Raw genomic sequence first — 12559 nt, forward strand, 5'->3', positions numbered from 1 at the left:
GCCACTCCTTGGTTATCCTGGCTGTGTGCTTCGGGTCATTGTCATGTTGGAAGACCCAGCCTCGACCCATCTTCAATGCTCTAACTGAGGGAAGGAGGTTGTTCCCCAAAATCTCGCAATACATGGCCCCGGTCATCCTCTCCTTAATACAGTGCAGTCGCCCTGTCCCGTGTGCAGAAAAACACCCCCAAAGCATGATGCTACCACCCCCATGCTTCACAGTAGGGATGGTGTTCTTGGGATGGTACTCATCATTCTTCTTCCTCCAAACACGGTTAATGGAATTATGACCAAAAAGTTCTATTTTGGTCTCATCTGACCACATGACTTTCTCCCATGACTCCTCTGGATCATCCAAATGGTCATTGGCAAACTGAAGACGGGCCTTGACATGTGCTGGTTTAAGCAGGGGAACCTTCCGTGCCATGCGTGATTTCAAACCATGACGTCTTGTATTGTGTATTACCAACAGTAACCTTGGAAACGGTGGTCCCAGCTCTTTTCAGGTCATTGACCAGCTCCTCCCGTGTAGTTCTGGGCTGATTTCTCACCTTTCTTAGGATCATTGAGACCCCACGAGGTGAGATCTTGCATGGAGCCCCAGTCCGAGGGAGATTGACAGTCATGTTTAGCTTCGTCCATTTTCTAATGATTGCTCCAACAGTGGACCTTTTTTCACCAAGCTGCTTGGCAATTTCCCCGTAGCCCTTTCCAGCCTTGTGGAGGTGTACAATTTTGTCTGTAGTGTCTTTGGACAGCTCTTTGGTCTTGGCCATGTTAGTAGTTGGATTCTTACTGATTGTATGGGGTGGACAGGTGTCTTTATGCAGCTAACGACCTCAAACAGGTGCATCTAATTTAGGATAATAAGTGGAGTGGAGGTGGACATTTTGAAGGCAGACTAACAGGTCTTTGAGAGTCAGAATTCTAGCTGATAGACAGGTGTTCAAATACTTATTTGCAGCTGTATCATACAAATAAATAGTTTAAAAATCATACATTGTGATTTCTGGATTTATTTATTTTTTTAGATTATGTCTCTCACAGTGGACGTGCACCTTCGATGACAATTTCAGACCCCTCCATGATGTGGGAGAACTTTTTTTGTTTTTTTACCTGTCCTGCCCGGCAGCCTGGTATGAGTATGAGGAGCTGGATATCATATTGTGCCAGACAGATTTTACCTTAACAAGAGAGTATTAATATACTCCTTTGTCTGTATTGTTATTTATTCAAATTAATTTGTCAACGGGCCAGACGGGGGACAGACATGGGGATGGGGAATAGAAACAACACATAAACAGACAGCAGGGCAACACCTGCAAGAGAATGGAGATGGGGGGTGGGGACAACAGGAAATAGCATAAGGAAACACCACCGCAGAAGACCCCGACCCGACCAAAAAACGCCAAAGACACCGGCCATCCAAATGCCAGTTGACAACGCAATGCCGTCTCATCAGTGCTCTCATCAATATTTTGATATGAAAATGGGTCAAATGTAACATGTAGAGGAGGCAGTGACAAACCAACAGAGAGTCATCACCAACTTTGCAGTTTCCCTCAGCTTTATAGATTGTTTCAGCATTATTCAGCTCACTGTTTCCTGATCTCCAGATTTGCTGTTTTTTCATTGTTTCTATCGCAGCAGGCAGGTGTTTTCTGAGAAAAGGCTAGTGAGATAGACTCATTGTACACTTTTTGCAGACAAAGACAGACAAGGTTAGCAACTAGCTGGTGAACATAGTGGAGCATTTAGCTGCTAAAGAGCCAGATGTGCCCCTCGGGATTTGTCGGTGACCGAAAACAGAGCTAAAAAGCAGTATAAACACTGGAGGTGGGCAGAAACAAGACTTCATTTAGACGCTACTGACCCCACATGGCCAAAAAGTCATTCAATGCATCTATAAGCATGTTTTAAAATGTAAAGAATTTTCTGTTTAAATATAGCTCCTAGATAAAATTTCTCCAATTTGAAAGCAGCACTGTTTCCAGAGGAAACCCATGTAATGATATTTGGGATTATACACACACACATATATATATAAAATTTAAAGTCGATACGTTCAGCGTGTCATAAACACAAATGAGAGGCCCCTGTAATGTCTGTAAAGGTCCTCAGTCATCCAGGTAATGTTGTAGTCGTTAAATTTTGTCAAACAAGAACTTAGAAATTAAAATGTCTTTATATTTGATTCCCCGCGACCCTGTACGCAGGATAAGCGGTTGACAATGGATGGATGGATGGATGGATATATTTGATTCAAAACATCCCTCTGTGGTTGTTTTTTTACAGCCTTTGAGAAGGCAGTGGATGAATCTCAGCTCAGTTCTTATCATCTCCATATCCCGCTGTCCAAACCTGCCATTAAAGCTTTGTTTAATGTTTCTGTAGGCAGCAGTGATGATGCTGTGGTCCAGCTGGTCCCGTTTGCCATGAAGCTCTTCCACAAGATGGTGGACAGCAGCACCACTTTCCACCTTACCCTCATCAACGTTTGCTTCAGTAACCTGCAGACTAGGGGCACTGCTGTCGGCGCAAAGGGCTCCATAACATCTTTCTTCACACAAAGAACGTCTCCCGGAAAAACACAAATCTTCTCATCGCAAAGCCAGGTAGTACAGTATAGTTATAATCTGGCTTATTAGGATAAATAACGTTATCTTCGTCAGGGTATCTGCAAGATCAAAAAGAAAGGCCTTAAACGATAAAACATCTTAAATTAAATTTATTATTATTTATTAATTAAATTATTTGTCAGATATGTTACTTACAGAAGGTTTTTGCATGCATTTCAGGGCAACGAGACTTTATGCACTCTAAACTAAAAGGTACAGGCACATAACCTCATCATTGGTGCATCTGTTGATTATTTCTTTCAAAGAATTAATTATTTGGTCTATGAAATGTCAAAAAACTCAAGGAGCTCAAGGTGACCCCTTTTAAATGTCTGGTTTTGCCGTCCAACAGTCCAAAACCCAAAGATATTCATTGTACTTTTATATAAAGAAACAGCAAATCCTCACAATTGTGAAGCTGAAGCTTGACAATGTATAAACATTTTACTGTAATTCAAAATATTTGCTTGAAAAATAAAAGGTTCAATCAGTTCTTAGGGTAGTTATTTTTCTATCGATCAACTAATCAATTTATTGCAGCTCTAGATTGGTGCAACACTAAATAGTTCACACAGAAGGCTGTTCGGTCATAAAGTCCCTTCAGTCACCACCATCAGACCTGTAGCAAACCCTGTCACTACTGAGGTTACTGTAGCTACCGTCCCATAATGAGCAAATTAATTATTTTTAATATTTTTAATTAGTTAATCCATCCATATTTTATACACACGCACACACTGCTGTGTGTGCCATATCTGGTTTTCCATCTTCAGATGGTATTATTGTGAAACAGGTATTAAATTGCATTTTATGTGGTATTAAAAAGGTCTTATATTTAACATGGTGAACCCTGCAGACACCCTGCTTACATCACACTGTGCTGTTACATGATGCGTACAGAATGATCCCTTCTTAGAAATAGTTTATTACTCCGAATTTCCTGAAATCATTTGTGCTCCTCCTGTTTTATTCTCCAATAGGATGGTCTTTCTCAGAGTGGGGATAGTCACTGCATGGATCATCAGTTCATTACTCAACATGCCTCACAGAGCTCTGAGGCAGCATTACATGGGGTTGAAAGAAAACAGAGCCCTGTTGTTGCTGTAAAAGACCCTCCACTACAGAAAGTATCCTGCAGCCGAGCGAGGTCAGACCCTGATGAAACAGATAACATGGTGACACATCAGTTGCCCCCAAATGTTGACCCAGAAGTGTTCGGGCTTCTCCCTGAAGACATCCAGGAGGAACTGTTATCTCCTGCCTACACAAACTCTCTCCCCAGCACCTCAGTGAGCTCAGTTTCAGTCGTTGATGTCTCCCACTTAACAAAAAACAAGTATCCACAGTCATCTACAGACTCGGATCTGACCACAGCGAATCACCAGAGTCCTGCAGGCACAACTGTATTTCCAGGAGAAAACATCATGGAAGAGGGGAGACTATCATTCCCCTGGTCTTCTGACTGTGAGTTTCCAGGAAATGTGGACCCTAAGGTGTTTTCTGAGCTTCCCCCAGATGTTCAAAGGGAGCTGATGTCTGAATGGAAGCAACAGAAGCCGGCCCTGAAGACCCCCTCATGCAGGAAACCAGGGAGAAGCTTGATGACCAAAGACAGAAAAGCTGCAGGAAAAGGGAGTCAGGCAAACAATTTGTTCAAGTATTTCAAACCCAGTTAGAGAAAGACGTTGCCAAGTTATTTTGTTACGTTATTTATCTTAAAGATAGAAAATATTCTATTTCCTATTGTTGAGTTCTCGTGATATATACAGATATTGAACAAAAAACAAGAAACACTTGACACTATTCTACAGTATCCCCTTTAGCAAGTAACACTTTAGTGAGGCTGTTTTGTTTTTAGTGATAAAAATGTTTATGAAGCATTTCATTGACTGATTTGTAAAATAAAACAGGTTTTAATAAATCATTTACAAATTATTTAATTAATCCATAAATACATTCACTAAATTACTGAGTAATTTGTTAGTTATGATGATTGATATTTGAAGGGCATATTGGATATTATTAATTTGTCAGTTCTTTTGATAATTATAAGTCGTTTGTTATTTAAATATCAATGACATACTTTGTAATTGATTGTATTTTATTAAGTAAAATCTTTCATTAAATCCTGTTTTTATTGGCCAATCAGATATCTATGGAAAGCATGCTTTATACACATATATAAATGAGTAATATTAAGTTGAATACCAGTTCACAGTGTGTGTTGTTCTTCGATAGAGGTGTTAACAGGCAGCACAACATTAATTACAGATGTACAAATTGGTCAGATAGCCACAGCTTGATTTCTGATGCATCACTGAAAAACAGTAAAATAATTTTCAGTAACAGTAAAGGTGTTTTAAAAATCATGCCAAAAATAAGAACTGCACTGACACAAAAGAGAGAATGTGGCAAACACACCAGCATTAACTGACACTATTAAGCAATGTGATTTAACAAACTACTTTTTTAGTTTGAAAAATAAAACTAAACGGAGGGTTGACTTTTTCACTTTGAATTAAAATTATATATTTCAAGTTTTTAGTGGGGTGTTTGTTTTTTTGTCCACCCCGTATGCCAGTGTTAATATGCAGATCAGTTGCCTTTTTGAAAATACGAATATATTGTAAATAAAAAGCTTATTACAGATTTCATTTGACATCTACAAACTGCTTGATTTTGTTGTTTTGATTTTTGAACATCATGTGTGAATTCTCCCCTTATCTGAAGTGACCTTGTTATGTTACACTTTGTAAACATGGATCAAAATAAAATGGATCAACTAAATTCCAAAATCTTGTGGGGACCTAAATTAAGTTTTTAAGTTCACTGTTTCCATATTGTTTACACATTATTTAGAGAAGCAGGATTACTTCGCTGAGCTTCTGAAAGTGGGGCCCCGTCCTTGGTTAGACGATTTCCACTGAATTCCACAGAGCCGCACATTATTCGTCAACAGGACACAATCCAGTTTAGAAGGAGCCTTTTTTTTTTTCTCATGAGAAATACCAGAAAACACAAGGTCTGTAAGCACAGCCCCGCTTATTTCTTGCTGGCATGAAACTCCTCCCTGAATCACATGTAAGACGGGGGAAAGGTTCAGGATATGCCATTGCATCATGATGGTAATTATTTTACTTAATCAGGACGAGTGGAGCGACCTCTGAATGGACGTAGCCACTTCCTGCGGAGAGACTGGTAAGGTACTTTACTTTTTTGTCACTTTAAAGGAGCTGTGAAGCCGTTTGTGTTGGGTATTTTAGGAAGTCACCAAAATACTGTTTGATGGTGTTCTCATAAACACAGTGACAGCCGTAGGTTAGAGGGTTCATTACTCAGCCTCTCCTCACTCTGCTGATTGCAAAGAATCCAAAACCAATAATTAATTAATTATGCACATGGGGAATGACTCCAGATTTCATGGTAGTATCCCGTGTCCTGTCACTGCTGTGGTGCTGGAATCTGAGTTGCATGAATGTTTCCTGAATGCACACTTGCACCTTAAAATCTTGCCAGCAAGTAGGATTTTTAGAAGACACTAATGAAAATAAATGGTGTTCTTTGGGATTGTCTGTGCCCAATGGGGTCTCCCAACCATCTCTTACATAACAATTCTGATTTTCCATGCAGCCTTTATTATGCCTGACTGTGGTAATCGAAGCATTGCAGTGGCATCATGCAGTGTTGAGCTGTCTGCCCAGAGCCCTTCAAGTCAATGAAAGGAGTTCTGTCTGCCAAACAGGCTGTGTTTTTCACTCTGCAAAGTCTGAGAAAACTCTGGCAAGGCATTTGACTGCTCATGTGTAATCCAGCCCCAGTCATGTGCTAGTCCCTCTCTGATCAGTGCCTAATGAGTGGGGAGGTATGACGTCCTGCTAAGCCTGTGTGATGGTCCTGTACATTCAGACTGAGGACTGCAGCTGGAACTATTTCACCTTTCTTTTCTGGTTTACTCCCTCTAGATGTATTTATGTAGCCTAACCCGCCTGTTACATTTCTCCAAACTCTTATTGTTTGCTACATGACCCATCAAACCAGCATAGCATTGTACTGTGAGTTCAACTCTGTGGCAGGTTGAGTGCTCAGCTGCACAATGGTTGACGCGGACTATGACTATCTGATCAAGCTGCTGGCACTGGGGGACTCCGGGGTGGGAAAGACCACCTTCCTCTACAGGTACACCGACAACAAGTTCAACCGCAAGTTCACAACCACAGTGGGCATTGACTTCAGGGAAAAGAGAGTGGTGAGTGTTGCTCAGTACCTAATACTGTATGTTTTGCTGGACACATACAAGGCCTCAAATGCTGTCTTCGCTGTGTGATTCTTTACTTAAAATGTATGTAACTCAGCTCAGGGGTTGGATGGAATCGTCATAAGCTTTGTGGTTTGGTTCAGATGTACACAGGGACAGGTGCCGATGGGATGACTGAGAGGAACTTCAAAGTCCACCTTCAGCTTTGGGACACAGCGGGACAAGAGAGGTAGATCTAACCTCTTGTTCACAATATATATTAGACATGTTAATATGAAGCCCCAAAGGGTAGGAGTTGAACATTTCTAGCTTTTGCAGTAACAGCAGAGTTCGTGTCACTCCTTCAAACAAATTAAAACCTAGGGACACCTGAGAATCAATGGGAGGAAAGTAAGCAGCGTATTGACCATGATTGGCACATAATTCTATAAACAAAAACTAATACCATCAGAATAATTAGAAAAATGCTGCAGGAGTCTGCTGCAGCCAGACATTTGCTAATTAGCATTAAACAGAGAAAAGGGCTTATCTTCCTGGGAGCTTGATCGTCTGTACGAAATGCTGTGGCAATAGTTGAAGAGATATTTCTGTAAAAGGTAAAAGTGTCAACCTGCTGTTGCCGCTAGAGAAGACAAGGGGTCGCCAAAGTCAGTAGGATTCATCTTCTGGGGAGCATGAATGTCTGTCTGTCAAGGCAATCCATCCAACAGGTGACAAAATATTTCTGTCAGGACCAAATGGAGGACCGACCAACTGTTAGCACGAATAAAAATCTACACATGGGAGTTTTACACTCTATGACAAAAGTTGTCCATTTGTTTTCAGGTTCCGCAGCCTCACCACAGCTTTCTTCAGAGACGCCATGGGCTTCCTGCTGATGTTCGACTTGACCAATCAGCAAAGTTTCCTCAACGTCAGGAACTGGATGAGTATGTGTCATCTCAGCAGCCTGCTCTGCTACAGATCAATACTCTTCTCGATCAATGTTTTCTCTCCTGTTGCCACTAAGAGTGAGATGCAAAGCTGCCTTTTCACTCTTGAGTAAGGAAATTCCTGAACAGTGTTTCAAGTTTGCTCATGCATGTCTACTTGCCTCACATGGGTTTTTAAGTGACTTCCTCTGTGTTGGTTCAGGTCAGCTACAGGCCAACGCGTACTGTGATAGTCCAGACATTGTGTTGGTGGGCACCAAGGCTGACCTCCGAGATGTGAGGGATGTTCACTCCAGACAGGCTAGAGATCTGGCAGACAGATATGGGTGAGGCATTACATCTGGGCTATTGTTTAGTATAGTGAAGTGCAGTGCAGATGAACGTATGTCACTGCCTTCTCCCACTAACCCAGGCATACATCTCTTATAGCACAAGAAAACATTTCACCAGACTCTATATATTCTCTTTACGTTAGAAAACACTCAAGTCAAATTCAAAGCGTAGGTAGATTTTTAATTACCCTCAGTTGAGCCACCTCACATGCACCAGACTGCACTCCACACTGGTGCAAAAACAACAACAATATAATACATTTCAATTTAATCTAACAGATGACCTGTTAGATTGAATTGAAATGTATTATATTGTTGCTTATTTTATTTTCCAGCAGTAAGCAAGATAACTGCGTTTAAGAAAATGAGTAATTATTTAAACTAAAATGCCGAAAATTCACAGGCTACTGTAATGAAAATATTTTACTCTATAATATTACATTAAATATCATTGTTTTTTACTATTTAGTGAACTTAGTTCAAAGGGAATTAAAGGATTTATCAGGAAACAAATTAACAGGTTAATGGATAATGAAAACATTTGTTGGTTGGTTTATCGCAGTTTCCAGTTTGTACTTTTACATTTTTGTAATTTTGGTGATGGGCTCTCCCATTGTTAACATTTGTGTGCCTTGACCTCGTCTCCCGCTGCACGTCTGGTGTGGTCTGTTTTAGTTTCAACTTTTTTAATGTCAATTCTGTTTGTGTTTGTCAACAGTTTCTCATGATTTTGGGGACTTTCTCCCTAAGACATGTTAAGTAATGTTATTAAGACATTTTCAGGTGTGTTTGTAACTTAAGTAATATTACTTAAGTGTTATTTATTCAAGTGTTTAGAATATTTTGTCCACCCCCACTGTAGATGACAAATGACTAAATATGCGTACACCACGGGACGGTGCTAGTGAGCTGTGTTCAACCCTGCTCCACTGATCTGATTTGATTCAGCACAGTGGGTTCCAACCTGTGGGTCAAGCCCCCCTCAGGGGGTCGCAAGATACATGAGATTAAAATAAAATACATTAAAATACTTTAAAATACATCTTTTGCTATGTTTTTGCCTTTTTGCAAAAATAAAATAAATTAAAATCACTTTTTGTTTGAACTACTCAGGACTAATAACCATATGCAAACTGTGACAAGAGTTACAAGTAGATTTTTCTCTTTTAGGAGTCAAAGAAAAATTGATTCAGCAATCACACACACATACACACAATATGGTCACTAAATATCAGCTTATCCATGCCCCACTTTCCTAACCGTTTCATAGAAAACTACTCTCCCTGTTCCCTTCAGCATCCCCTACTTTGAGACAAGTGCAGTGACGGGGGTTGATGTGAACCAGGCAGTCACTGCCCTGCTCGACTTGGTGATGAAGAGAATGGAGCAGAGCACTTACGGCCACAGCTCTGAACCCAACGGCAGCCCCGTCGCCAGTCATGAAGTGGAGGAGGCCCCTGTCAGGAGGAGGTGTGCCTGCTGATGTTGCCACCAGCAGCCACTCTTTTCACGTTTGCCCCAGTTTACACTGCATTTTTAAAATGATACAGTTTTCTCGAGCTTGACTGGGGTGTCTGCTAGGTGAAGCAGAAGATCATTTGAGATTGTAAAATCAACAAAAATATAATCCATACTTGAGAGGACTAGTACTTAGGAAAATTGGCCCATTTCACTTAAAGCAATATTATTAGAGTGTGAATTTCTCTCTTAGTATTTGCTCTCTGTCATGCTATTTATTCACAGCCTGTGTGTTGTTAAGTGAGTAAAAGGGGGGAGAGGGTCAGTGCCTTTAAACATTCAATATAGACCAAATGGTTGAGATACAGCAAAAACAAAATGTAAATAATCATCTTCAAATGGGTCATATCAGAGAAAAATACTGTTTTTATTTGACACATTTAGGCATTGATGGAAGGAATATGCAGGCACATAACGTATATTTATCATGACGTATAATCAAAAAACATTTAAGACATTTCTTATATGGACGATCATTTTTGTTAGAACAACCAAGATAGCAAAGTCCCTTACATGATTTATGACTTTTTTACGACATGTACATAAGCAGCCAAGCTTTTTTATGCATTATGGAACAAAGTTGCCATGCAGATCAAACACAAGTACAAGAATGTTAAAGGGTTGTCGGAACAAATCCTGTATAGTGCTGTATATGGAATAAAGACATTAATGTTATGTTTAGGTTATGTATGTCAATGTCTTGTCATTTAAATGTAATGCACAAAGAGCTATATTGTTATTCTGACTGGAATTACAATCCTCACAGACTTGTTAGCATCATTATCGTTTAAACACATTCTACACATTGATTTTAAAAATCAACAAAATCAAAAAATCAACAAAACTTTTTGGAGAAGGAAAATGTCACAAATAAATTCCACCACATTACTTTGGCTGAAGCCAAAAAAGCAAGAGATTTTAGATGATTTTGTGCCACAAAAAGTGATATTTAACATCAAATTCAACATCAAAAAAGGAGATATTCTACATTTTCTATAATAATACTCCAAAATAAATTCCAAATAAATAAAATAACATTTCTCCTTTGAACACGTGGTCTTTGGTGTACAAAACATTCCTAATGAAGGGACTACATAAATTATTCTTAAATATACAAACCTATGACATCAATTAAATTGCCAGTTATTCAGCTATTCATACTTTTTTCATCAGATATGTGTTTTTATGGTTGTGTGGTGACTGCACTGTGATATGGAGACAGAAACGTTGCCCAATGAGACAGACAAAAAACGCTTTGTGTGAGACAGGATGGCACACAAATGCCTGCCACGCTTAATATGAATGAGCACAAAAGCACACACACTACATCTGGAGAGTGTGAATGACTGCATTGCTCTGTGTATTAAACCTCCGCCTAAGCCAGAATTTGCAAGAAGGAGCACATGTTGCGGAGTCATGAGATGGTCATGTGGCCAGCTTTCAGTGTTTGGGCCCAGTTGTCCTTAACCCCATATCCGCAAATCTGCTTCAGTCTGGCATGATACAGTATTTTGAGAACCCAAGGTTATCTACAATTACAAAAAATAAAGCTTGTTCATTTTTAAGTTGATTTGTAGATGTTTGGTCCCATGTGGAATAAGTAGTAGGGTTCTTTTCTAGCCTTCAAAGATCTCTCATACAAAGACACTGGTGGCATTCTTAAGGAATAGACCATCAGAAATACAAACAATAGCAAATAACTAAATTTTACCCTCAAACAATCATCAAAAAGGTTGTATAAAACTAGCCGAAAAGATTTGTTAGTGCCTCACATGCGATGGCATTTAAATGGATCGTGCTCTTCATACAAGATGCAGTAAGTTGTATAACATTCATTAAGTTCTCTATTTCATGTCACAAATATTGGAATTGATATGGCTACATGATGAATAAATATCTGTCCCCCAGTCAACAAAAGCTCTGTAATAAATAGTGTATTCTCTTCATTAGTATTTAATTGAAATAGTGGTAAACCTCAAGATCAGTTGTTGATATATCTTGAATAAATGAAGAAATTGTGTCCAAAATGCTGTATTTCCTGATGTTTTTAGCCACGCTAGCGCCATTATTTAGGTCACAAGTCTGCTAGGTCGGATCAAACTTTACATTTTTTGCCCCTTTATTGTTAAGAATTGCAAAATTGTCTCTCCATTTTTCATTAATGAGCCAGTAACAGCTGTTTTCTAGTTTGCGTTTACTAAGTGGAGCTTTACACAGGACTAAATGAAAAGTTTCACCATACAAAGTAGTTCTTAGGTAAATATCAGTTGTTACTAAATATTTTCACCCACTTAACTGTCAGGTTATCCAGCTAACTGAGAAAGGTTAGCTTGCACACATATGGCTGGCTTAGATACAAGGGTAGAAGAGATAATGTGCAATTCAGTTGACACATCTCAACTCTGTAAAAATGTAAACTTGGGAGATTTGAAATTGCACTTATAATACACCTCAGATTACAAAATGTTATGCCAGTAACATTAGACATTTTATGACAGAATAACATCAGTTAGGTTAGCATAATCGAATATTTGCTAATCAAACTGCATGAATGCTACTAGCTTGTCTCAAACACATAATTTCTCTGTGGATGTATACAAAACACAAAAGTCATACCTTCATTTACTGAATTGGCAGTTGTTTGCCCCCCTAAAACCGTTGAAAGTTATGTTATAGGTTACATTAATAAAGTATTTACTAGCTAAGACACAGTATTGACTGTGTTTCGACAGTTCGTGAAATACGCTTCTTGTGAGAGTTGGTCTGTACGTTCAGTATGAAGCTGGAGCCAGCAGCCGGTTTGCTTAGCTCTGTTGTAAAAAAGCAAGGAGATATGTCATTAACTGCTCCCTGAATAGTAATAGTAGCAACTTTAGAAGGTTAAAATAGTTGTTTTTTTTTGTC

General features: G+C 39.3%; 2 protein-coding genes across 3 annotated transcripts in view; both read left to right on the forward strand.

Annotated features, from left to right (window-relative positions):
• poli (polymerase (DNA directed) iota) overlaps window positions 1–5413 on the forward strand; it is a 10335-nt gene extending 4922 nt beyond the window's left edge. The window contains exons 9-10 of the mRNA XM_046034925.1: window positions 2395–2615; window positions 3599–5413. Of these exons, the coding sequence (XP_045890881.1) occupies window positions 2395–2615; window positions 3599–4294 (917 nt within the window). The 3' untranslated portion in view covers window positions 4295–5413. The remainder of the gene's footprint in view (window positions 1–2394; window positions 2616–3598) is intronic.
• A 256-nt stretch (window positions 5414–5669) lies between these two features.
• Window positions 5670–10336, forward strand: LOC123960786 (ras-related protein Rab-27B-like). Of its 2 annotated transcripts, none has more exons than XM_046035735.1 (6): window positions 5670–5816; window positions 6692–6864; window positions 7017–7102; window positions 7699–7802; window positions 8008–8131; window positions 9434–10336. In XM_046035735.1, the coding sequence occupies exons 2-6, from the start codon at window positions 6712–6714 to the stop codon at window positions 9618–9620; spliced, it is 654 nt and encodes a 217-aa protein (XP_045891691.1). In that variant the 5' UTR covers window positions 5670–5816; window positions 6692–6711; the 3' UTR covers window positions 9621–10336. The 2 variants fall into 2 exon arrangements, with proteins under 2 accessions (XP_045891691.1, XP_045891692.1); XM_046035736.1 differs by having other exon boundaries at window positions 5705–5821.
• Window positions 10337–12559: the final 2223 nt, after the last annotated feature.

This window comes from Micropterus dolomieu, linkage group LG21 (assembly GCF_021292245.1).
Source record: "Micropterus dolomieu isolate WLL.071019.BEF.003 ecotype Adirondacks linkage group LG21, ASM2129224v1, whole genome shotgun sequence".
NCBI classification, from domain to species: Eukaryota; Metazoa; Chordata; class Actinopteri; order Centrarchiformes; family Centrarchidae; genus Micropterus; species Micropterus dolomieu.